The sequence below is a fragment of the Dermacentor albipictus genome, chromosome 10 (genome assembly GCF_038994185.2).
Source record: "Dermacentor albipictus isolate Rhodes 1998 colony chromosome 10, USDA_Dalb.pri_finalv2, whole genome shotgun sequence".
Classification (NCBI taxonomy): Eukaryota; Metazoa; Arthropoda; class Arachnida; order Ixodida; family Ixodidae; genus Dermacentor; species Dermacentor albipictus.
This window is the reverse complement of record NC_091830.1, coordinates 15,512,728-15,540,304: the sequence shown is the minus strand read 5'-3', so window position 1 is coordinate 15,540,304 and position 27,577 is coordinate 15,512,728. Positions and strand designations below refer to the sequence as shown.

Here is a 27,577-nt window from a genome sequence, read left to right as displayed (position 1 = left end):
ATGCAGTTTGCATAACTCTGATATCTACCTTTGTCAATTTATGCAGTCATAAAATTAACTCATGTTCTTCCCAATTTTTAGCAACCTTCATAAAAACATTGGCCCAAGTCAAGAATATGGTCGGAGCCATGGGTATATCTGAATTTTTGCTTTAAGCGCAACAAAATTATTCAAAATCAGCTCACTGGGTGCTAAGCACAATCACTTCTTTGTCCCTGTGCATTTCGATATTTAAAACCTAAAGTAATGCTTTCCTTTAGGCTTGAATTGGTCAGTACCATGGGGGCCAGCACCCAGATGATTATTCGCTGCTTGTGATCAATCACGTGCCTCTTGACAATGCTGTTGGCCAAGCATTAGGCGCATTTCTAAAGCAGCAATGCAATACCATCAAAATGAAACATCATTAATAGCAAGCAATATGCAACTGCATTGGCTATAAACCTTTAGTAGTAGGGGCAAGGTGTGTCAGGTGTAAGCAGTGCCCATAATCCATTTTCACCCCATGATTTACTTTTACTGACTGCAGAGTCATGCAATCCTTCTTAAGAGGAAGCTTTAGCTCGGGTGCACCTGTCTAAATACATGTAAAAGGAGAATTCATTTTTTCAGCAACCACTGCACCAAATTTGGTGAAGTTTGTTGCATTTAAAAGAAAAATTTAAAATCTAGTTACTGTTGGTTTTTAATTTTCGATTTAAGCTGTCAATTTTTTATTAATTTATGGTAAAAATCAAACATTTTCAGAAAATGAAACTATCAAGTTTACAGCTCTGCAATGAAAGATGATATCACAATTATGTGAATTGCATCTAATAGTGTATCTAAAATGGCAAAATTAATATGTTGCACATGAATCTAAAAAAACTTGGTAATATGGAAACAAAGCTTTTTGCAGAAACCTTGCGTACAATGTAACAAATTGACGTAAGATATAAAATGAAGTATCAAATTTGTCCATTTTCAGTGATCTAGTAGAACCATGATATCTGTTTTTGATGCAGAGCTATTAATTTGTAAACTTTGCGCTTCTATCTTTTTTTTGAACTTTCAAATTTTTGAAAATCTTTCTAACAAAATTCAGGCCCTCAATCGATATTCCACTTCCAACAGTCACTATAATTTCTCTTTCTCTCTCAAATGCAACAAATTTAACTAAAATTGGTCCAGAGGTTATCTCAGAAAAACGTTTTTCCCTTTTACATGTTATTGAATAGGCCGCGTCGGAGTTGGGCCCAAGCTAAAGCATCCTCTTAAGACACTGGCCTACTGTGATATACCACAATTACACGCAAGAGAAAGGTACAAATCAGAATCTTGAATTTCACGTGACAAATATTGTACAATGACACAGCATTCAGCTTAAGTTCTAGAAAGCACACACTCTCACACCTTCCAAAGAAGCACTTCAATTCCAGTTTTTGTGGTTGTTACAAGATATTTCCAAAGGTTACTCTAAAGGTGGGACTTGAGCACAGAAGCCCACAACATGCAAAGGCCACCAGTGAAAATAAACCATACTCCACCTGACCTATTTCACACAGCACAGTGGATGCTACAGAGTGCAGCAGAAAATCAGCAATGAAAACTGCTTGCACATCTTGGAGAAACGAGGACAACTTGCCCGTTGTGTTCATTCAACCAGCCCCCACAACAAATGAAGCAACAGCAGGCAACAATCGATTCCCTCTTCAGCTAACTGTTTGTAGATGGTTGATGTAACCCATCACTTTCACTACATTTCTCAAAGTTGGTGAATGTCAGGGTATGCCCAAAAAATTAGGTCAGGTTATTGTCCACTTTCAATTAAAAGGTCATGAACAGTTCTCAGCCGCAAGTTCAACTACTAGCAACTCAAACAACTTGTGCTGATACATCCTCTCATTCCACAAAAAAGGCTTCGCAAACTAGCCATAGATTGCCGTTTTCATCCTATAGGTGCTCATAAACTTGGGATACTTAGATTGCTGAAGGCTGCAGCAAATGGCTGTCTTTGCCACATTTGTTGTCAATCCTGCTCGGTTTCTGTTTGCACGCTGATAACTCTCACCCTTTACATACCCTCAAGTTACATGGGGTCCTTCATTAGATAAAAGAATCTGCATCTGAGCACTTGCCTCTTGCTGCGCTATGTCACACTACAGTTGTAAACCAGCAACAGGGTCAAAGTTGCACAAATGCTATCAATGATGCAAAGCTGCTAAAATCGCAAAGGTTTCTATCCCCTCCCTTTCTTTTCACCTCCTTTATGTACTTATGCATTACCTCATGGAGCTTTTAGTATATGAATGTGAGCTGGTAGCTTCAAAACCAAAGGTAGCTGAATAACTTTCGTCTCTGACTGACATCATCTGCACAGGGGCATGCTGCCAGTGCAAACCGGGCCTTAGAAGAAACGCGTTTGCACGAGGCATTGTCCTCTGCTGAGGTATGTGGGCTGTTGGCATCCTGTAGGCCTCAAATCTCATCGCTAAATATGCCGTGGCTTGAGTAGCACAGGTAAACTGTTAAGCTGTGACTTGGAAAAAATATGACCATATGAGGCATTGTCTACATCGCCTGTTGAGATGCATGGGATCTTGAAATCTCCACGTGACATTATGCCTCAAAGCATGCAGGCTCGCTGTTATCTGGGAAGTGCTAGAGATCTAGCCTGCGTAACCATGACCCACTTTGCACTCGAGCTTTTAATGCATTCCAGCTTCACATTTCATATGGCCACACAAATTTCAAAATGACAGAGTTATTATATGTAATGTTTCTTGTCTAAATCTTTCCCAAATGATAGCCTTGCCTCTGGACAGTTAAGCAAGAACAGAACAGCCACACTGTGTTTAAGACTGGACAACTATGTGTGAACTGCTTCCAGTTGATTTGCATGCTAATGAACTGGTAACATGCAAAGTTCGTGGCAATGTCCTTGTGCCCCAATACTTGGGTATTCACAAAGTGTCTTCAAATATTTTCACTAAGCCATATCCTCAATCGATCTGCTTCAAGGTTATGATCACTTTCACGACATTTCACACGACTTAGCACCAGATACATCAGTGCCTTCAGGTAATAGCGTTTCTCACACTGCGACAAGCACGCTGCAGCTAGCAGCTGCGAATGTGAACAGTGCCAAGCCACATGAACTCTCACAAATGTTATCAGGTCCCAGAATGTTATCGACTTCGAATACCACTCCAGACATCGCCACGACAGTGCGTCATGTAAGGCTCTAGAAATACTTCGTCCTGTGCAACCTGGCTCTTCGAGCATCAAAACAACTCAATCTCACTAAAAAAAGCCCCCCCCCCCCCATTGCAGGTAACACAGTGAACTTAACTTTACATGGCCATATCTCACCCTGTAAAATAAATAAATAAGGCTTAGTTTTTGTTTATTCAAAGCATCAAAAACTCATTTCTTAATGTCGCAGTAACGCAGTTCAACCTATCTTGCAGTTCCAGTGAAACATCATTCAATATCACAATTAGATGCAAACAATACGTACAATTCAATTTCAGCTTTCAACTGACACCTTTGGTATGGGGCAATAACAATTAGCTTAATGGCCATACATGCACTCTTTCATGCTTCCTCCACAGAAGTGTTCTTAATGAACATGTCTCCCCGGTGGAAGTCCATTTAAAGTGCACAATATTGTGTCACATTGAAAAGGCCATTAGTGGGAACGAGCAATGTCCGAAAAGAAAGCGAGTATGTCGTCTATCGTGAACTCGAGGGTAATCATGGACCCCGGGTAGCAGCGCTGCACCAACGCCTCGAGTGACTTGTACTGGCGGATGAATTCGTCCTGCATCGAGTGCCACACCACTTGTAGCAGGCTGCTGCTCTCGTCCGAGAGGTGCTTCTCGACCTTGCGGTACAGGGCCTCCAGTCCACGCTTCACCTCTTTTCCCGGGTACTCTTTGATCACTTTGCGCAGCTCCTGCTTGCTGAATGCCAGCTGGTATCCCACCTCCTCCTCCTTGACGCCCTGCGCCACTTTGCTCTGGACGCCCTCAAAGAATAGGTTCAGTTTCTCCAGTGGCCGACCGAAGTAGTGCGTCACGTAAGCCTGCAGCGCCTCACTGTAGCGCTGCTTCGCCTCGCGACGCTCAGCCTCGAGGCAGCTAATCTTGAGTTGGTAGAGCAACGTGTACAGTTGGTGGAAGTTCTCTAGTCGAACGACCTGCAGAGATCGTATGTAACATATCGCTCTTTGGGCAACTGCTTCAAGATGCACTTAAAAAGCGCTTTGAGTGACTCCTTTATGCAAATTCAAATCATTTAATTTAGGTAGCTTGCAGCCTAATAATTCACTTCAGTATATATTTGCAATCGCATTAAAACTATGTAGTTCTTTTTTTTTTTGCTGAGGAGGCCTCTACCACAGATTACCTGAGTATAGAATAAAGCCAGCCCTAGATCGAATGCGACACTCCCGTGGGTGGCCTTCTCCACACACCTAAGGTGCAAGGTGGTGCAGCACAGTTTAGTGGGGACAGTGGAGATTTGATTTAGTGACGAGGTTAACGTCCCAAGGCAATGCGAGGGCTATGAAAGACGCTGTAGCAGAGGTCTCCACATTAACTTTGAGTAATTGGGATTTCTTGCTATGAGCACAAAGCGTGTGGTGCAGAAGCATTTTTGCATTCAGCCCCCATCCAAATCTAGCTGCAGCAATAGCTCTGAATTGAACCTGCAAACTCATGCTCAGTTGCAGAAAATCAGAGTCACAGAGTCATTGCAGCAGGTTTCAAGTGAACTTTTTGGTTTCAGACACAAAGAAATGACACCTACTGAGGAGAAATAAAATCAGTTCCATAAAGTCTGAGCAAGAAAAACCAAAATGAAGTGGCAATACCTTAAGTACAAGCAGCTTTGCATGATTAAAAAGTTTCTGAAAGCTTTACACAAGATTTCAGCACAACTTTAAACTCTTCATGCTACTGTTTCAAATTAATTGTAAGGTATATTAGCAGCCTAGAAACAACCCAACAAAACATAAAGTCTATATGAAAACAAAATACAGTTAAACCTCGATGTAATGAAGTCAGTAAGATTGGCAATTTGCTCCGTTATATCAAAATTTTGTTGTATTGAAATTTGACTTTTTATGCAAATAAGCACAGTCACCGATCGATTTTTCTTACACTGAAAGGCCTGCAGAACTATCGGTCAATTGAGAAAAGCAACTTTGAGTGAGAAAACAATTCATTTTAATCAATTTGGGAGTAGGCGACGAATTATACGGTTTCATGCTGCGTCAACGACATCTTCACATCGGCAGTACGAATTAAGAAAAGCCAGCCATGCTTTCGCATGCACTCTGTCCCCACAGCTGCTAGTGTCGCCCGCAGTGGGACGATGCTATGATGAAAAGTGCCAGTAGTGGGAAGCAAATGCTTTTTCTGCCTCTCGCCCCAACGAGCAACTAAAAACTCAAGATTACACATCCTCCAATACTAAATGCGCCAGAAGCAGCTTACATGATGCCATGCCATCTCGGCCCGCCCACTCTTTGCACACGCGGCAGATTACTTCTAAAGCAGGGTGCACGGTTGCTTATGTGCTCAGCCACGCTTACAGCAATGAGCAGCCATGGCTGAGACGGGCACCAGCTTGACCCCTACTCCACCCTCTCGCTCTCCTCCCCCTCTTTCCGTTTGCTCGCGATGGAAGGCAGCACTTGTGAAGCCACCATCGTACTTTTCTCACCCTCGCACAATTTCACTTGCATCTAAGGCACACAGAGCGCAAGGCATGATAGGATCTTATTGTACTTGGACTATGTACAGAGCATGATGCGGCTCCACTTCGGCGGTCCCTATTGCTAAGCAGCACACGATTTGAGAGATTCGTTTGCAAGCAGCCGCTTTCAATTCAATCATTTGGCCATCTGCGTCCGGGGAAGTTTCCATTTATTGTCTCAGCATTCCTTTGTGGCGGCAGTGAAATTTCATTATATTGAAATGGCATACAAACACACTTTGTTATATTGAGGTTCTAAGTACATGGTGTTGTATGGACAAGAGATTATGAAAAGTTAAATACTTTGTTATATAGAGAATTTCATCATATTGAAGTTCATTATATCAAAGTTTAACTGTACATGATGCTTTGAAAAATTAGGGAAAACCTAAAAAGCTTAATGATTTAGATATGAATCCACATGCAACAATTCAGTTGTCGACCCTGACAAAGTGCTTGCAATGCAGGATCAAGATGGTGAATTGGTAGATTTAACATGGTTGAAACAAAATAATAGCAAAGGGAACAAAGTACAGTGCCCATGTTCTGATGCCATCATCTTTCGTTGCCTTCAGACTGTGTGATTTTAATAAAGCTGCAATGCAGCTTATAATATGCTGATTTAGGAAAACTCGGAAAACATCAAAGGTGTCCCAGCTTAGAAGCCAGAACGGAAGACAGTACTACAAGAAAAAAAATGGTTGTGCAGGTGGCAAGCCAGTTAGGTGGCAAGCCAATCAGGTGGCAAACCATTCAGGTGGCAACCCTACCAATATATGATTACAATGTGATAAGATGCAAACCAAAGTGGAATACAACAAGAGTGCTCTTTCCTGACTGTGTCATATTTCCCTTCGATTTGTGCCTTAGCATATCGTAATAAAGTACAAGTAGCGATACAAAATGTAATTGCAATGAAACAACTTATCAGGTTTTTGCTGTCTTTTTACAGTGCTTGCTCTTATGCTGTCAACTTTCTAAAGCCACTTTACATTCAAAATGACAAAATTGCCTCGCCAGCGCTCCGTCCTGTCCCACCCTTTTTTCCGTTTGACTTGTTTGTGCTATAACTATGTCACGGTATGAATTTACCTACATCCAAACTGCAGTGCACAAAGCTGAGCTAGTTCATGAGACTCCTGAAGTTCGTGAGACTCCTGAAGTGCAAGGTAGCGCAGCAGGACGAACCCATTACGGAGACAACACAGTACTTGTACTGTTTCCCTGCTAGCCCTCGTCTTGCTGCCCTATCTTGTACTTCTGAACACGTACAAGCACCAAGGGCCATATTCTGGGACAATCATTTTCAGGGATACTTTCACTTTTGCGTAACATGAACTCTGACGTCACTGGTGTAACTGGCATTCTGTTCACTCGTTTAACCAGTCAGCGTCAACCGAAAGTGAAACCCCTCAAAAGTGACTGAGCCAGAACAGTGCCCTGGTCTCCATTGCTTCCTTTATTTGTCAGCTTTCCAGAAGACTGCTCTGGAATAGTATTTCACAATGCGATATTTCCTAGACCTGCTTATGGTTCTAAACAAGAACTCTTCAACTGGCAAGCAATGTGACGTCCTGCTAAGAGTTACCTCACCTATAGAGAATAAAAGTATGCTTTAAAGCACCACTTTTTCAGCCCAACAACAAAATAAGACCTTGGCATGCACTACTATATGCAAAACACCTTTCTTGGAGACACTGACCATTTCAAACACTGTTTAGCGGATGATGGGAGATCATTTTTATCTTATCGATCACAGTCAACAACTTGCAGGGAAGTACCCAAGCACACATGAAATTTAAGGCAGACTTTTGGAGACAGTTTGATTGATGGACTCTGATGGTAAGCATCCTCACCTCAGGGGGTGTTCTTTGGTGCTCAAGGGCGATGCGGCCGATGGCGTCAAACATGGCACGAACCAGGCGTGTGTACCACTTGTCGAGGTCGGCACGACGCTCGGATTGGCGAAAGATGGCCTCTGCTTGCTTGGCAAATTCTTCAAAGTGGTTGAGGAAAGGCAGCAGGCCGCACTTGGAGCGCTTTGGTGCTTTGGCCTCTTCTACTGCCCGCACCTGGATGACAAGGAAACGATGCAACAAGGCTACATTCGTCGAGTGCTGCTGGAACCATCATCTTCTCATCATACCATCATTCGGCTGGTTAACTATTGCAAAACTGCGACTTATTTACAGTCAAAGTTCTGTTAACCTGCTAGATTTGTCACAAAGAAGCCAAATAGCACCCGTGCATGTTTCATTAAGATCTACTTAACAAACCCTGCTTTAAAAGGTAGCTCTACCTCAGCATCTCCTATCTAAATACTATGGGAATGAAGAAATTGTTTTTCTCGGCTTCCATACCAATGAATTTCATGAATTTTTGTTGCTCTTAAACGAAAAAGTTCATATATAATGATTGCAGCAAGTAGATATCTTTATTTAGACCATCACTTTATTAACAAAGATGCTTAAAAACTACAAAATTGAAGAAACTGATGTACCAAGTTTTCAGCTCTGTAATTAAGTAATGAATAACAATATCACAATTCTGCAAACTACATCTACATATTAATGTTTTGTTGAACAATGGGATATATCAGCTCACTTTTCAGGTCAAGTTCACTGCTCCACAGTGGTGAAATGTATGAACTACAATTGAACTTTCTGATGGAGCTATGTTTTTGAAGCTCTTTAAAACATTATTTATGCATGTAGTATGTCCCTATCAATCAACAAGGCAGGACAAGTTTGCAGATTGTTCTCTTACTGTTCCTTTTCCACTCTGTTTAGTTATTTCTTCAGCCTTTCCTCAAGCCACCACAGCCACAAATGGAGACTCGTTTGATCGAATTTTATTTCTTGCACTAGACTAGAGACATAGCAAAAGCCCAAGGCCATTTTTTCCCACATTCATTCAGTGAAAACAACCCAAGGAAAGCTTTCATGATAGATTTGTGCTGTTATGATTTCGCTGAGGCTAGGCATCTGAATTTGCATTGCCACACCTACAAACTATCCTATAGACTATCCAATACAGGATATTCAAAACGTCAAGCGACATCTAACGACTTGTCACAACGCACTATACGCTAGCTTGTTGATGTATGGCATGGCAAAACGAAACAGCTCACTCGACAGCAAAGCTACATCCATAGCTGCTTTCACCTTTGTTTTGTGGTGTCCTCCCACTGATGTTTGCTGTTATAGGTGAAGCAACTGACCCACGGCAGCTACCCAAGAATGTTTTTTTTCAGCAGTGGGTGCGACAAAATGAACAAATCAAATCCGCATGCTAAGCAGTGGCCTACACTGTTGAACAGGTTATGATGCTAGCACTTAACAGTATAGCACTTAATTCACATCTCCTTTCGTCATGTCTACTGCAACTAGCAGAATGCACAAATGTATAGCCTTCAATTTTTTCAAAGTGTGTGTTTTCCAGAGTGATATTGTGAAGCCCTGAACGAGGATGCTAGGAGAAATTCCAAGGCATAACAGCGCTACTTCCTGAACAAGGACAAAAAACAATGAAGACAACACAGGTGAGCTAAAGATTCTCTTAGGTGCCAGCTTGTTTTTATTTTTATGCATGTCTTGCTGCAGAGGTCTAGATTCAAGGTTGAAATGTGAAATTCCAAGCTGCCACAGTGACATGTGCAACTATTTCATACCTAAGTCAGCTCAAAACCCAGCCTTGAAAGTATCGAGCACTTCACCAGTGCCAAAAATGGCCCAAATATGACAAAGCACCTTGACAATCTGCAACATCACATTGACGTATGTTTATGCACATCCCATCTAATACGACGATATAGGAGAAACTGCAGCCTCGGAGGTGGACGCGTGAGAAGAGCTGCCAGCTCTCCTCATGGCACCGTCCCTCCGTCAGGAAAAGTGTTCTTTCGCTTCTGGAAAGCTCGGACTGGTTTTCAGACTCTCTTCTAGCCTCCTTTTTCTTCCCTCACATTCACTCACCCTCACTGTCCACTTTCTTTCTACCTCTTCATGTCGCTCCCCGTTGCTGTCTCATTAGTCTTTCTCGTTCTTCACGTTTTTCTCTCAGCAGCGCGGCAGCAGCAGCGAGTGAAGTGAACTTCATGCTGTCTATCACTTCAAGGCAAACTGAGTGGTGACTTCACTCCCATTGCCGGACGCATTCACGTACATGACCAACAGCGTTTTTGGTGCTGTGCCAAGCTCACTATCTTCGTACAGTGCCAAGAGCACTGTTGACCACATACTTCAATGCCTTCATTGCCAAGTCTAGCGAAAGTGAAACTATCTCCGAAAGAGATCACCTGTAAATACAGACCTAATGTGTATATGGAAAGCATGAAAGCATGCGCAACCATCAAAATGATTAGCCGCCAGAAGATGTGCAGATTGTATTGGATATGCGTGCTCACACATGCAGTTCGGAGCTTTGTTTATGCACAAGCACACAAGACTTCTCACGCGTCTGCCGTGGGGTTTCAGGTTATGGGCTGGTCATAGTCTCATACCGACGCTGCTGGCTGCCAGCTCAGACAAGGAGGATGCCATAAATTCTGCTGTGCGTGTGCCTACATTCACAGATGTGCTGCATAGAATCGACGAGATTCAAATATTTGTCTGTGCAAGCAACAAGGCTGCAGTTGACTTTCTTGTGGATATTGCTGCACTTGAAAGAGCTTTTGTTGCGTGGCTCAAACGAAGCCTATAAAATATCAACAAATCTTTTTTAATTCTGTAAATGAAAAAAAAAACATTTTGGCAAGTTGGAGGATGCGAATCGTGGTAAACGGTATGCCAAAAACTTTTTCCAACAAAGCGTGATTGACACCTTCTATGCAGTATTCTTTTCACATTTACTTTTTTGGCAGCTTTGGTTTCCGAGTCCTGCAGATTATTAGCCTTTAGCTTAAAAAAGTCTTGAACAACCTTTCGGGTTTGGTGAAGAGACAGTCCACAGATATCGTACACTGCTGTGAACATCTCAGCCAAAGAAAAGTGGGGAGGCAGGAGGGAGGGGTGGCAATATTATACTACACCAGCAACTGCATCCTTTGTGCAGCTGCACGCGCCCTATTTTGAAAGCGACCTGCACACAACTCATACCTTTTCGCATGCTGTGTTCTTGCCGCTCAGTTTGCCTTGAAGCGATAAACAGCACAACGGTCACTTAGCTCACTGCTGCTACGCACTTCCTCACACCAGCATTTTGACAGCGAATGTCCACGGTAATCAAGTGTGATGCGTTCATGTTTGCCTGTGTATGCTAACACCATGCTTGTTAATCTAGTTTGTAAGCTAATGTTTCCAAGTTTATACAGCCAATAAAATTACTATCCTTACTTCGTATAGTTAGCTGTCTACTAATTTGCTATCGCAATTGAGGCTTCGCCTTTCGGGCAGAACTGACTTTTTTCACTGAAACAATTCGCTGCTGTTAGCAATGGCACTGACTCCACCTTTGTAATTTTCACCAATGGCTTCGAAGCGCGGAAAGCACAATGCACTGCATAAACAGGGTTCCAAAGGCCAGCTTCGCCTGAAAACAGCAGCGTTACGCAGTGAAGCATATGCAAAGTATTATGGTGAGACTGATGCGTGCCATGAGTGGGAAGGGCAATTGTCACGGGACACAGTATGTATTCCTTAATTAAACATACGTGCATCTGCCATCTCCTATCATGGTATGAGCACCAATGTGCCTAATAAATGTACTGGCAGGCCTTTAGAACCTTTCCGGAAGTGCCTGTGGCAATTTGAATCCTTCAGGAAAGCTAAAGGCTTGCATTCATTTGTTCGGACTACACAAATTTTTGGACGATTTTATGGGTCCTACGGAGTCCGAAAAATCTTATATTGATTGTATTCATTGACGCAGTTTATAAACAGGCTGAAGTAAGCCAAAATTTGCATTTGAATCTTAAATAAGAATTATGTTCTTCCGTTAGTACAACTATCATCCGCTAACACTGGACCACGCCCGCCCACGTAGGAAGGAAACCTTGGCCACACTGCTTATCACTGTCATAGCCATCAGGTCTCGCTAATTTCTATTATTTTAGAATATGCAACTGGCCTCAAACTTTGTGAAACTTAAGGTCAGGGTACACTTTCCAGCGCACGCTCACTCCTGGCCACTCCTGCCTAGACACCTTCGCAGATTTCGCTTCATATTGGGCAATTGTGCAAAATGTGCAAGTTAAACGTGGATACTGTCCATCAGACAATCTTGTGCAGGACACAGCTCGTCTGCACCAAGTAACACAGCCAGACTGGAGCACGAGTGTGAGCGTGCACTCCAGCCCTGTCGTGCACATAGTTAACCACTACAGTTGTATGTAGATACGCCTGCAGCATACCATGACCGCCACGGAGTACCGTGATGGGCCCGCTCACTGAGGGAAACAGCTGGCTCATATTGGCATCTGTGGGTGACGTGACCAAAGATGTGAGCGCCAAAACCTGATGAACGAGTCATCTGCTTCCCTACTTGCATAGCGTTGAAGAGTGTCGCCATCATGCTTGAAGTTTGTTACATTGGGAATCCTTTTTTTGCGCATACGAAGTGCAACATTCATCACATAGCCGCTGTGTGCACTGCCGATGTACTTGCATGAGCAAGCATGAAGATTAACTCTGTTCAACCCTCGAAAATTGTGTGATTGTCGTTGAGATAAGCGTAAAAGGAAACGCTATTCATGTCACTCAGTGTGAGAACAGCCATGCATAGCTATCTAGCACAGTGTAGCAGAGCAAAGGGATGACACACCGTGAACTCAACCATGAGCTGAGGGATAGCCTCTGCGCTTGGTGTGTCGTAGGCACCAAAATCGAAAGTAGAGGCATCTATGTGAACATCTAAACTAAAAATAGAAGCGTTGTGGGCACTGCCCCACTCCAGCGTAGCCTTTGCAATGCAAAAATTGAAGAAAGACTGGGAATATCCTGTAGGGGATCAAAGACAATCTTTAATTGCCAATAACACTGCTTCTGCTGAAAACATTGAAGTAATTTTTGCAGCAATGTATTTCTAAATTGAGTGCATTTTGCCGTCAAATGCATTTCTCAATTTCGATGAAAAGTGGTTCAGGACTCATTTAAATCGAAGCACCTCGCACCTCATGAGCACAAAACCGTGTATTATAGGCATAATTTTTGTTGGACTGCACATGCCCGTGTGGTCCCCGAGAAAGTCGTATAATCCACGTTCCCCTTTACTTATAACCCTTTCTGTGTATGGCACTAACCAGCATGCAAAACCAAACAAGCGTGAAACTGCAACCCACCATTTTCTATGCAAATGCATCACTTTGTAATATACAATACCTACCGTCTGTCACCGCATTCTTGCATCATTCACTCCATGAAGATATTGTGAAATCCATGAATTACTGATAGCTGCGATACTGCCCTTAGGGTGCAAAACTCCAAATGCCCGGCATTTATTTTTTTCTACAAACAAACCGTTTTTTCTTTAGAAATGCACATGCTGCCTTGGAGGTGCAATCCACAAGACTATAGTGATAATAGTTCAATGCTGCAGCAGCTTGATTGAACTCAATATTTTTGGCCATTTAGTATGCTAATATGGAATTATGAAAAGAAGAATGCATCTCCCTTGTTTGTTGTCTGTCAATCTGCAAAAGTATGCTATAAGCTATGACTGCTTCAGTGTCTGCTCTTTAGTACGCTTCTTTCCAGGTCAGCAAACCACCACACATGCTCAGGGTACCCACCTTGTCAGCCATGTATCTGTCGAAGTTACGCTTGGCTTGCACAACCACGGTGCCAAAGGCCATGCTGAGGAAAGAACCGGTGTCCTGCGCCGACATGACATGCTGGTTGAGCCGCACCAGCAGGTGCATTGAGTACACCCCATCCAACTTGTCATACGTCTCAAGAAAGTTCTGCAGCTTGGCCTCCAGCGTTGGGAAGAGGGCCGACATCATGCGGCGGAGCTCCTCGTTGATCTGGCGCTCCTTGCGGTGAACCGAAGCCAGGGCTTCGTCTGAGGCAGCACGTACAGGTGTTGAGTACCCAATGCCCGCCGCAGCTGGCTGGCTGCTCACGGAGCCAGGAAGCCGAGCCGAGCCAAGCCCAAAGAAGGCCGCACAAAACTGCTGCTCGGCCAGGCAAACAGGCTCCAGCATGCTGAGCAGACGCTCCAGAACGGCATCGAAGCGATTCTCCATCGGTTCCGTTGTCTCTGCCTGTTGGATGCTTGATAACCGTCGGTCCAGCGTGCCTGTCATGGGCTTTGAGGTGAGCCTGTCCTTGGCCTGCTCAAAGAAGATGTGGAGCTCACGCTCATAGAGCTTGCTCATCGTGTTGATGTAGTTCTTCTGGAGCTGTGCAAATCGCGTTGGGTCAGGCGCCCGCGAGAGCCACAGCATCAGCTCGCTGTAGGGTCGCAGTTCATTGTGGCAGCCCGTGTGCTTGACAAGTGTCACCTCACCGCACTGGCTTGTCTCCGAGGCTAATCTCAGGAACAGCTTGTTGAGGTGGTGTGACAGCGTGGTGCTGAACTTGTCCCGCAGCTTCTCCAGGAGCTTCGTCTGCTCCTGGACGGCAGCCATCTTGGACAGGCCTGGGCGGGTCTGTGCGCTGCAGGCCTCCTCGAGAGCCCGGGCAGCTGCAGTGCAGGCACGAATGCCATCCTGGCTGGACAAGTCTCCATTAAGAAGGGCTACCTGCAATGATGCCAGGAATGACATTAGGAATGACAGTAGGAATGACATTAGAAATAATGTGGCAAGATTGGCAGCATGAATGCTCTCAGACTTAACAGGAGTTGTCATGCAGCGCTGCAAAGTAAAAAAATTTGTTACTTTCTCAGTATCAGAATAGTCACAAATGATACCAATGACCCATTTGAAGAAATTTACTCATTTACGCAGTTCATTGTATACAGTAAAACCTCGTTAAACCGTACCCGCTTAAACAGTAGTTTTGTTTTAAATGTAGCAAAGTCAAATCCCCGACTCAGCGGTCATTGAACATAATGTGTTTTGTATCCGCATAAACCATACCAGCTTATTGCGTACGCATCGGTGAAAACGTAGCGTTTCCACATTTCGTTGCGCAAACACGAAGGTGCGTCGTCTCCATCTGGCAGCCCAGCAGAACAAGCCTCAGAGATCGGAACAACGGCCTCCAAACGTCCTGTGTGTTTGCGCGTGAAGCCACATCAACATCAACATCATTTCGACGCCGTGCCAGAGAGTGTTATGGCATCGTGCAAGCAAGGAATCGCGTCATACCAAAGCTCGGATAAAAAACACTCCGGGTTCTCACCATAGAAGAAAGATTAGACATCGTCCGTGCTATCGAACGTGACACGAAGAAGTCGGCGTTGGCCCATGACAGGGATCCTGCTGTTGACTACGGTATGTGGCATTTGGAATGCGAAGAAGTTGCTCGGCAGCGCTGCTGCGACCGCGAAGACATGTCGGCTACGAGGTTCAACTTTTCACCATCATTGCCTCTGTTGCTGCCGAAGTGTCGACTAGCGACAATGATGAGGATGACACGGAAAGCAACAGCACGGGCGATTCAAGCCCGACAGTGGCAGAAGCTGTGCGTTATGTCAGCCTCATGAATCCAATCGTCGCGACAAGAACAGCAGCCTGCAGGATGCGTTAACGTAACTCGATTCCAAACGAAAAGTATTCCAAACTCCGGCACCCGGCAATGAAAAAGGCGCCCCGGGACTTCTTCAGCACTATTGCACGTGTGCACGGAGAATATGTAACTCCAATAAGGAATCTGCTATGCGAGTGTTTGCCGAGAAGAGGGGGCTGGCTGAAAAGCTGGCACGCAGCTTCAGTAACTTTGAGGTCACTGTCGTCGTGCTAGGCCGCCGTGGCATCAAACGAAAATAGCACTTTTGTTGCACGAAGTGAATAAATACTGCATGTTTTTTCTCCTTTCATCGCACTTTCTCTGAGTTCAGTTTTCGACAAGTAAATGGGCGATCTCATGCTATTTCGGTTAAACAGTACCACCGTTTAGTACGTACTTCTTCCGAGCTTCGGCCAACTACGGTTTAAACGAGGTTTCACTGTAATGAGACACCACAAGACCAAATTGTGAGGTCAGCACACAATTTCGAAACTGCTGAATATTCATTTTTGTTCTAATATAAGGGATAACAATACTTGTTGGAGGCTCAAGCAGAGAGACCGACGCAAGTGGGGACTGTTCCGAATCATTCTGCTGCAGGAACGGTCTGGCTGTTTCACAATGGCAGGAGTTTCTGAGCAAGTTACAAGGCAAATAACTTCTGCTTAATAATTTCCAGTAAACTGATAACAATTCCTCGCTCTAAGGTAGCCCACATACAATTTTCTTTATCTCCATTCAGGCAAAGCAATTTATTATTTTCCCAGTCTAATCACATCTGCATCCTTCTAAAAGATTGTGTGGTGCCACAGTATCATACTTTTCTTCGATGAATGCAACACTCGCATACATGTGGTAACATGCTGCTCCCTCCTTCGCTTATAGTCATTGTCATGGCACAACAGACAACTTAAAGCAGTCATTTCAAGTTTCAAGCTCCTCAGTTCAGCCCACACCCAGTTGTAAAAGTTGGAGGATGCTTAAACTTCGACTTTAAGAGTGGAATGCAAAAGAATTCAACGATCCCTAGCTGCTTCTCACGCCTCCTGACAACTGCAGCTTATGTGACCATAATGTTCACCTGTAAAGGCTGGTGGCGAACACTATGCATGAAGGCAAGCTTTAAGGTTCTTTCTTTCTTCTTCTCCTCTGCCACTGCACGCCGCTGCGCGGAGGCGAGCACCATATGGATGGTTTTGCAAGGAACCGAGTGGGGCATGCCACTTTATGAATGGTAGAAACGCTGGAAAAGGGGTTTGCGCTTGAGTTTCCGCGTAACAGAATTAGGTTTTCAAATTACAATCCAATGCTATAATTTCTGTAGGTTGTGTGCAAGTTGTACGTTACGATTTTTCAGGCGCATTTTACATTGAAAAATTCAATTATTTCAGTAATGCCTATGTGCCATGTGGAGGGCCTGCATGGCTCTTTATGCATGGGTTGGAATGATTTTTCCCTCACGAGCCGCTCGGGTCGGTGCTGGCCGTGAACACTGGATTTTCTGCAACATGGGGCCTTAAAAGCTATCACATTCAAAGTATTACATGCACATATCAAATGCAACCAAACTTCAATATAAAAAAACACAGTCATAACAAATTATCAGGTATAAGTAAGGTACCCTTACGTCAGCTGTGACTTCACTACAACAAGGTTCGATGAATAATCTATTAAATAACCCCTCTTTCATCGCCAACCGGACCTCATGCAACTTTTAGAAGCGAATATAGCTTTATTTGGCTTTTTCAGCCATTGTCGTAGTCAGCTGGTGGTGAACCTCAGAAGGAATGATGTTAGGTCATTAGTTCGCTTGTTCATTCGTTTGTTTGGGCTATTTCTTTACATTACAGTCAATGGTTCCTGCACAATTTTCTTTTTAGCTTTGTTCAGAAAAAAAATACTCAATATTCAACTCAATATCCTGATCTCACTTTTCTCAAATATATGTATTCAATTCCATTTGAAAAGTTCACTATTCAAACACCCTTAGTAAACCATCAATCACGAGAGGCCGCTGCTGCTCTGACCTGGTGCGCGTGCGGCAGGTCGAGCTGATTAACGAGAGTCTCCAGCTCATGCAGGAGGCGGACGTTGTTCTCGTTCTGCACGTGCAGCAGGGCATCCTTCTCCTCCATTCGCAGCACGCTGTCGCGGACAGTGCGCAGCAGATGCTCGTATGCATCCAGACGGCGTTCAAGGCGGCACACCTGTCAAGGAAGACATGAGCGTGAAAAGCGCACAACGCAAGTCTAATGTAGTTACTGCTACAGACGTGGTGAATGTCCTTAAGCACCAGGGCTGCACTCTATGGTGCTCTGGAGTCTAAGCAGCACGTTCTCAGCATTGTCTGCCCAAGACACCAAGAATGCGACAGCCGTATGTTTCGCCATCTAAGCTCCGCACCAGCATACAAGCTATGTGCACATTGACCAAGCTATTGTTCACTTCGTGCATCTGAAGTCAATTCAGCATCTGAAAAATGCAGCTAACTCAGCTAAATTGCACATCTGTCTAATTCTTTTAAAGGGCCCCTAAAAGTACCTAACTCTACTGCCTAGATAGAGTTCTGTTTAAACGGATACTACAGAGAAACATCAAATAAGTTTAGAATTATGAATTATTGTTTCAAAACCCCATGATCACTAATTTTGCTGTAACAGATTGACTACGGTATAGTAGAAAACACAATGATCGAAGTCCCACTTTTTTACTTTCAAAGCAAAACCACAACAACATGACATAGTGGGCATCAAAGCGTCTTTTCGTATCTTGGGCCATTGCACCTCAGTGAAATTTCTTAAAACTTGGTAAGAGCAGTCCCAGCCTCGTTTTTATTACAATGAAGTTAGTTCATCTTTGCCAATAAATACTTAACCAGGCAAGTGTAGTTTATTGAACAAATAACATCAACACACAATGTGACAGGAACCTCTTGCAGAGAATTGCAAGGCAGCAGCGGCACCTGCATTTCATATTTGTGCCTTTCCTGGCTTGCTAAGCCGCTTGTCACGGTAAGAGTGACTCGTATTTCACCACGAAAAGTAAACTTACATACATACCGCACGTGGTGGGGAAGGTGGGAAAATAGCTGTGTAATTACAGCTTGACTAACCCCCTAGAAACCAGGTTAACAACATGGCAACATACACATAATACAAAATGTGAGATTACACAACATATTCACAGCAAATTACAAATTAAAAAAAACTGTCAAACAAAACAGATCCATCGAAAGAACATCATCAATAAAGCATTCTTTGATTCATAAAACTATATGCGTTAGATTATACTAAGTAAATGTGGTTGAAGGACAGTAAGCCAATAGACACATTTAGTTTAGCGTACATTATACCACTGCATATGCTATAATATAGCGGGTCATTACTGCGCATGCACAGAACGCTAAACCACCCATAGCATACGCACGCTATTTCTCAGATTTAGCGTTAGCATCTTTGCATGGTTTGCGTAGTTTGCAGGAAACATGGCGGCGGTCCCAGCTGCCCGCTTCGAAATGAATTCGTTGTTGCTTTTGTAAAATGCACTTCGTTCGTAGCAAATGACTGTAAACAGCTTTCGTTAGTCTCAGGCCGCTTCGAGGACAGAGTTTTATGGATAACCTTGTGAAGTATTCGAGATCACTTCTTGTTTCGAACAAGTCAAAGCCTAACGAAAGAAACCTTCAAGATGACAGTGCCACATATTGGTAAAGTCGTGAGATAGACGCGACCACAACATAAGGCCTCCAAGATTGGAAGATCTCACAAGCCAACTAAAACTGTAACAAATCTGCACTGCTTAGCATACGCTGTACTACAGCATATAGTGTACGCAAATATAGCATACACTATACTATAACTGTCTAATGTTTGAAACCAATAATTGGTACATTGTGGAATAAACTAGTTTTCAATGTGCCAGTAGAGGCTGGACGTGGTATAGCGACGTAAGTTGAGAAACATTTTGTAATTATTAGAAATTACATTTTGGGGCTCTACGTGCCAAGTTCACAATACGATTATGAGGCATGGCATACTGGGAGGCTATGAATTACTTTTGGCCACACGCGGTTCTTTAACCCCTTCTTTGTCTTGGACGAGCTGGGTTCATCCATAGGTTTCTGGTAAGAAATTGCCAAAGACGAGCTTACCTCGTCAGTGGTACTTCGCATTTTTTAGCAATACCATGGACAAGCCTATCTTTGTCTCAGTGCTTAGTCGGGATTTGGGTACATGGCAGCACATAATCCACAAGACAGGGCAAGCAGAATCAAATTTATTTTTTTCAGAGGAGGTGCAACACGTAACTGGTGTTTCTAAAAAATATTTTGGCCATTATTGGTCACAACGGGGATAACAGCATAGCAAAGAAGGGGTTAATGTGCACCTGAGTTTCAGTACAAGAGCATCATTGCATTTTTGCCCCCCTCAAAATGTGGCCACTGTGGCCAGGTTGAAACCCATGGCATCGTGCTCAAGAATGCATTGCCATAGCCACTAAGTTACCACGGCTGGTAACATTTTGTATATAAGTAATTTATTTGGCACTTCATTTTTTTAAAGATATTAGGTAACTTACAAATGCAGCTGTAATTGATTTTGCTTTTCTCTTTAATGTCCCTCTAGGCCACATGGTGCAATTGTGACTCCTTTGAGCACACAGCCCCAAGTTGGCAGTAGTGGTAACCCACCTCGTCTAGCGCCACCTGTGTCATCTCCATGAGCTTCTGTACCCGCCGTTCAGACTCCATGATGGTATGCACGTTGGAAGCGTCCAGCGCAGCCAGTTCACGAGCAAGCTGCTCGGTGAACTCCTCAGCATTGTGAATGGCAAACTCGTACTTGGCCATCAGGCACTCCAGGTCAGCCTCCTCGCGTGCCGTCAGCGCCTGATGATTGTGGGGGCATCCAAAACCTTTCAATCATCTCTCACTAAACCAAACAGGAAGGCATTTAATTCAATCTTTCAATCCAAACAAAGCTTGTCCATGTGAACAAGCCGGCAGGCACAATGCTGGCAAAAAAAGTTAATGCGTTTTTAGTGCATGACAAACACTGACAGAGCATAACTGTAGACAGGTTAAAATTTTGCTTACACATTTAAACTAAAGTGAACAGTAAATTTTCCGTATGCTTTCCTGGACTTAATGTCCGTTGGCTAAATGTGGTTCTTGCTACAAAAAAAAAGGAGTCCCCAAGTTCCCCTTACTCTTTTCGTTCACTGAATAGCAAGGGTTTCTACTCCAGAAGCCTTAGGCAGCAAATGAGGGTTTATCAACCAGAATCACTTGCCTGCTATTAGGTTTACATGGTATGTGATGCCTGTGGTTGAAAAGATGTTCCAGATCTGCCAACATGGCTCTGAGTGGCACTGCCTAAAATTCCCAGGGCTGGATCTTGCACACATATTTAAATACATAAGAAAACAGACGGGGACAGGCAGCATCGTATCTCAAATTTGAAGAGCACCCCACATGCAATGCAGGTAATGTGGGCAAAGCTCTCGCCGCAGCAAGTTGTCTTTCTGTCCACTGTCATCCTCATTTTCCTGAATAGTCCTACGTTTAACATAAAAACAACAGTTAACTTCCCCTCTGTTTTACTTGGCCTCATTGTCTGCTGGTTTCGTGTGGTTGACATTATAACATTAAAGTGGCGCATCTTACAGGTATATAAGAAAGTGCAACATTGTGTTGAGATAACCATAATGTCTACAGTTTGTGAGTAATGTTCTTTGCAATACCTCAACGCGCTTGTGGCAATGGTTGATGAAACAGTGGAGTTATAAGTGCTTAAGATATGGCTCGGCTACAAGACACACTGTTTTCACAGCTAATTAATTAGGCATTGGAACATTTGTAAACCACACCCCTTATGTAGCACCCCCAGTGAGGGGTCTTAAAGTTAATAAAGGCTATGTCACACTGATGCTATGATAAGAACTCAATATGATCACTAAGTTCTTCTGCATGCCCTGAAATCTTGCTCTGCACTCATTTATTTATTCAGTATACTTTCAAACACAATAGCATTGTAGAGGGGAGTGGGTTATAGATCCTGAAGAGTAAAGGCAAAATTGCAGCAAGTTATAGAATAGGTAGATAAATTAGAGCAAAATTACACATACAAACCTTATAAAAATGCAAAATAGAAGAAGAAAACATATCCAAGCCAGTTATTAAAAAAATCAAATAAAACCAACTAAATATAACAGCAAGAAAAGGCAGTTATGTGGTATAATCAATTATAATGAAAAAAAAAGGCAACAGAATAATTCGCGATAGAAGCAATCTTAAAGGGCAGGTGGCTTCAGTTTCGTTACAAGTGTTGAATGAAAGAATACAAAAAAGGCTGCTGCTATTTTGAAAACTTTTGCAGCTTATGTTCACAGCACAATGCCCTACATAGCCTCTCCATCTGGCTATTTGGTAGCCAAGGTAAAAAAATAATAGTATGCTGAGACCATGTCCTGGCTGGAGTTGTGGTTTTCATGTTTGGAAGGGTAACTGCAGATGGAATACTGCTCCTTGGGCTCTGCCTCATAGCAGAAACTGCTGAAAACTTCTGTGGAAGTTTAGTTTGTGACTTCAACATCTATCTATCCCCTCACATCCAAATTCCAAAAATCTGGACGAACAGCAGAACAAACCACACTTTCGTTTTCATACATGGTCTTAAGGGGACAACAGAGATCACTTATAACATTATAATTAAAGCTAAAGGAATGCTAAAGGTAAATTTTAGAGGGACTTAATTAAAATTAAATTATGGGGTTCTACATGACAAAACCACTTTCTGATTATGAGGCACGACGTAGTGGAGGACTCCGGAAATTTCGACCACCCGGGTATCTTTAACGTACACCTAAATCTAAGTAAACGGGGTTTTAGAGGGACTAATGACTGATCTTTATTATACTAATGGTACAATCAAAAGCTTATTGTTCACAATGCAAAAGGCTGCAGCATTTATACTGAGAACATCATGGAACCTTTTTTAAAATTTTTCAATCTGTCATTACAATAGTATTTATGTAGCCCTATGCTGAAAACATTAAACACTGATAAGTGGCCACAATAGCAGCAACCAACAACCACAAGCTTAGTCGCAAGAATTTCATTGTAATGTGTGAAATAGATGCTCAAAAACCACAGAAAGACGACAAGACAGAAAAGGGTGTCACTCGCAACTAACTGTATTTACAGAAAATCAGCATGGCATATAGCAGTTCTACGCAAACCACACCGCTTGAAACGCTCATCAAGTTACACAAGATAAGGGAATTCCCAGAAACTCTCTAATCTAGTAGACATTGAAAAAAACATTTGCATTTGCTGCCGTTTAGAACCACAGATGTGTCACTGACACACGTCTCTTTTACTTTTAATCTAGTATGGCAATTCAGTTCTGCAGAATTCCGCAAGGTGGAGGAAGGCTCATGAAAGGAAAAATTAACATCCACCCATATGTAGCAGGAAGCTACAAAAGAAACCCACGTGGGTTTCCCAGAAACAAAGCTTTGTAGTTGAATAAAAATTAATCCTGGTCTGGGCTTCAAACCAAGGACCAACGCGTTTTTGGGGCGGTTGCTCTACCATCCGAGTTAACCACGAGGCCAGCAGATCGAAGTACAAAGGCGAATTAATCGACAACTCAAAGCACAAGGACAAAGAATATGGTAAATCAATTGTGCAGAATTCCGCAAAGTGGAGGAAGGTTCATTAAAGGAAAAACATCCATCCATAGGTAGTGTGAGGCTACAAAGAAAACCCACATGGGTTTCTCAGAAACGAAGCTTCATAATTGAAGAAAATTTTGTTCTGGTCCAGTGCAGTAATTCCAGCAACTTGTTCCACTGAGTTTTTCGTAGTTCTGCGTGCTCTAATGGTGGCACATCACATATGCTTCCGTTATCTCTTTTCTTTCTTGTCTTCCTTCCGTGGTTGTTGGCATCTATTTCACGCCAGTTATCATATACCAATTAGCCCAGCAGTAAATTTTACTAAGAAATTCATGTTTTATTTAGAAGGCAACCCTTACCTGCCCCACACCAACGCCTCCTATAACTATATGCCTGGAACGTCGCTCTCTTTTCCATAGGGAGCTCTCTGCCGAGTGTTGCGACCATGTGCCGCAAGACGGCGCGCGCCACCGTACCGGTCCCCATGGCAACCACTGCCGCCGCCGCCGAAAGCTCACGACGCACCAGCTGCTTGGCTGCCGACGTCGCTCCCGGTAGCCGCGCCACCAGCGTGTTTTTACAAGGGCTGGCCGCAAGAGGCGCTCGCCACCGTACCACAAGGAGGAGAGTACAGGCGAGGGAAGAGCAGCGCGTTTCCGGCTCACGTTCCAGGCATAGTACATTATAGGAGGCGTTGCCCACACTTTCAGGACTGTTAAGCTAATTTCTTGATAATATATTGTACATGTTATTGCTACTTCCTGTCAGATTGTCTTGAACATTTTCAGCCCATTTCAAGCCAAGCAGAATTCAAATCCACCAGTAGTTGTTTTCTGACAGTGCTGATACACCTTCAAAGCATTACGAGTTATCGGCATTTTGTATCCTAGTAGTGTGACCACAGAACATTGGACAACACACTAAAACATGAATGTAACTACAGTTATGCCTTAAACTACACTACACTACAGTTATGCCTTAAAGGCTGTGCTGCTTGTTCATGTGAAATTCCTTTGCACCACATAAGCATTGTAAAGAGTGCATATAAACATGCAACTATGTGCTGCCATCGAGAAATCACATCTCTTTGGGTGACAATGACATTGATGCCACAGTTAAAACACTGCCTCCCAAACTGAATGATATTTCTTGCCTCTGCGATGAGCTCGACCCACCTGCCACGGCTTCTTACAACCACGGTACATGAGCCGAAATTCGGAATCCAATGTCTCTGCAATGAATCACAGCTGTTTCTTCAAGACTTCTTTATGTCTGTGTTGCTTAGCATTTCATTTCTCCAGAATAGAAGCTTGGGACAGTCGATTAGACATTATGAATAGTAAAGGAATGCGAAAGATGTGGCATTGTATGCAACACACACACAATGCCTGCATTCATCGTACATCTTCCTCTCATCCTTGTCTTTCGCACTGTTTTGCAATTCATAATCATTTCTGTGTTCACTTGCTCGACCAACTGGCCCAAGCTTCCATCCTTCATTGTGGTGGCACAAATCAAGTCGCAACTTTCGTGTTATTTTGTTGCCCAGAAAATACGTCCCAACGATGGATGTATTGCAGCACTAATTTAATTTATCACTACAGCCCCACTTAATACTTCCTTCTAGTAATATCAGTTTTAGGAAGGGTCAGGCGCTTGTTCCTGCGAATGCACTTACCTGATAGTCATCGACCTCGTCCGCGACCACCTTCTCCAAAAGCAGAGCCCGGCCATCGTCTTCCAGCAGCGTCTTGGGCACATTCTCAAAACGGGGACGTTGCTGCTGCGGCGCATAGTGGACGCACAAGCGGTATAGGCAGCGCAAAAAATCATTGCGCTCCTGTATATTCCTGGCTTGCCACCTGAAAAAAAGAAAAAGTGGATGGGATGTTACTAAGCCCTTCAAACCCGACCAGCAACAGTTCAAGTGGGCAATGCTGCATCGCACCAACCAGTCAATTTGTCAAACCAATGTCGCAGTTTACCACACAGCACGAGGCTCGTCCTCGCATCAGTCACTTTCAGCCACATTATGTATTTCAGAAACCTTGATCAGCTATAAGCGAAGTGTACTGCCGGGTAGTAGTAGATGCTCTGGTTGTTTAAGTCGAGATCTTTCACTCTGTGGCACTTGAGTGCCACAGACAAAGGCCTTGAGTTTCGGGGGCCGCACTTAAGTGCCGCGAAGTGTACTGCCGGGTAGTAGTAGATGCTCTGGTTGTTTAAGTCAAGATCTTTCACTCTGTGGCACTTAAGTGCCGCAGACGAATGCACAGACAGTGCAATTATCTGTGTTTGTATTACCAGATGGTGTGCCTTGAGTCTCGGGGGCCAGCATGCGAGATGGCAGTGCTGCCACCAAGGCGATCATAACTGAGAGAAAGTGGCATAGCTTGTCGCGGCAGTACAGAGCAGGACAAAACTTCACTTTCCCAGGACGCAACATTTAAGCTGTGCATCACAGTAGCAACTGGCTCCACTGATGTTGCATTATGACAACCATTTTGTCTAGATGCTCAACTAATACACAGTGTGAAATTCATGCTGATGAAAAGAGTCACCATGCACAAATTCATTTCATTGCTTCTGCTCTTCGTACAGTTTTAAAATGTTATACATGCTCTGATGCAGTCGCACATCGTAGCCAGCTGGAATGCTAGTTTACTCTAGCAAGATAAGAAGAAAATTTGAGTGCAGGTTTACAGTGCAGTGACCGAATTACTCGGCACTGTCTCGAGAACAATGTCGCAGTGAGCTGACACGCTCAGTCGAGCTGAACCTCAAATTTTTATCATCCGACAAGATAAGAAACACTACTTCGTAGCGAACATCGGGGTCCTCTAGCAGCACAGAAACCTTGAGAGCAGCGGCAGCATTTATCAAACTGCTTCAGCTGCATTGTTTCTTAAAGATTAATTATGGAAATGGACAGTTTTGGATTGTGTCGGACCCTATCTGAAACATCCACGGAGATTTAAGGAATGTTCTGGAGTAGAGATGATGTCCTGAAAGTGAAGCCAGGCCACTGCCATCTTACTCAGGGCCCAAAGAGACATCAGGGAACACCTTCTTTCCACCTCTTTCGCGTTTCAAGTTGCTAATTTCGCAGTACGGTACCAATTAAGTGAATATCTTTGTTTCACTGGTTTTAGGAGGAGAAACCTGAATGCCATGGCACATTTTTTACAGTTCTTGATATCAATACTTAATATCAAGCTAAGTATATTTTAGCTAGAGCTGTTATTTTCCCAATTACCCTACATTTACATTCGCAAAACAAAGGCACTTAAGTTGTGAGCCGACTGCAGGGCAAGGGGTGAAGTCGGGCCAAACACTGGCTTCCCCTCTGCTGGTAAGCAGTAGCGAGCGCTGCCGCTCCAGATTTAAAAAGTATATACCGTATAACCTTTTTGGAAACATCCTACGATCTAGACATTTTTTTTTATCTGTTGTGTCTAGTTATGCTACACTGTTTTGTAACACAATAAAATGCAACAGCGTCACCTAGTTTATATAAGCATACGCTATCGATTGCTGTCTGACAGCTTACCGTGAACCGAATAGCAAGTAGTACGAAAGCGCGACATGCGCTTTTGGGATACGTCTGGCTAAACGAAAGTAACGTACTACCTGCAACAACTTCACTCAAGCGCCATATCATTCGAAGTCAAGTCAACGACGTGCCAGTTGACGAGGCGACAGGGCATGCTCTACACCAACCTGTAAACTTTATCGAAGTGCAAATCGAACTCGGCGCTGTCCGCTTTCCGGCCGTCCACGAGGCGTAGGTCGCGCAAAGACCAGCTGTGTTTCTTCTTGTAAAGATCCTTGTCGGTGCTCTTCACTTGGCATAAACTGACGCGCACGGGCTTGTCCGTGCTCACCACGGCGCACAGAAGGCTCATCTTCTTGCGTTTCGTCGCCTCGACGACGTTGACGACGTCGACAAGACGCTCGTCGTTCGGTCGGAACAGCTCGCACTGCAGCGAGTGTCGGGTCGCCGCCATCGCTGCCATTGCCGCCGCGCCGAGCCGGTCTTGTCCGCCGTCGTTTTCGTTCGCCGAAGTGCGATCACGGACCCCGAAAGTATTTTCGCTTCGTTGACAGAATCAACAGAGTCGAGAAGGCGGGCGTTTTCCGAAACTCTGACCGCATTCGGTGGGCGAGACTTGCCCGACTCACCGACGGGCCCTTAGGACGTGAAAATTATGCGATACCAATTGTGACGTCTATGCTGTGTGGGACCTGAGAATATTATGCGTGCAATTACGACGTCTGCATTTCAAGTTTCGCTTTTCTTTTCCAGCGGGAAACTTGAAATTTAGTTCGATGCGTGGAGAACAAATATTGTTGTTTCAACAGGATGAGGCAAGTGTCCGATGCAGCAAAATCCAGAGACGACTCGTAATAGAATGCCAGTTAATGCGCATATTCACCCTGCAATATCCCTAGGCAACGTCCACCTTCTAGAAACCCTGGGATTCAAAGCGAATGGAAGCAATAACTGGTAAACTAAGTGGTAAGGATAAGTAAATAAGAGACGT

At 43.8% G+C, this 27,577-nt stretch overlaps 1 protein-coding gene across 1 annotated transcript; it reads right to left on the bottom strand.

The window, feature by feature from the left end:
- Positions 1-1,303: 1,303 nt before the first annotated feature.
- Sec3 (exocyst complex component Sec3) lies at positions 1,304-27,246 on the bottom strand. The gene is made up of 7 exons (XM_065426556.2): positions 26,754-27,246; positions 24,712-24,895; positions 20,044-20,241; positions 17,381-17,560; positions 13,469-14,422; positions 7,599-7,814; positions 1,304-4,180 (listed from the first exon to the last, which is right to left on the bottom strand). Exons 1-7 carry the CDS (start codon positions 27,047-27,049, stop codon positions 3,671-3,673), a joined length of 2,538 nt encoding a protein of 845 aa, XP_065282628.1. The 5' UTR covers positions 27,050-27,246; the 3' UTR covers positions 1,304-3,670.
- Between the last annotated feature and the right edge of the window lie 331 nt (positions 27,247-27,577).

Coding starts and splice junctions, on each gene's coding strand:
- Sec3 (XM_065426556.2), bottom strand. CDS start 27,049: ATGGCAGCGATGGCGGCGACCCGACACTCGCTGCAGTGCGAGCTGTTC. Junction 20,242..24,711: donor ACGAGGTCGATGACTATCAG/GTAAGTGCATTC, acceptor CACAATCATCAG/GCGCTGACGGCACGCGAGGA. Junction 4,181..7,598: donor ACCAAAGAACACCCCCTGAG/GTGAGGATGCTT, acceptor CGATCTCTGCAG/GTCGTTCGACTAGAGAACTT.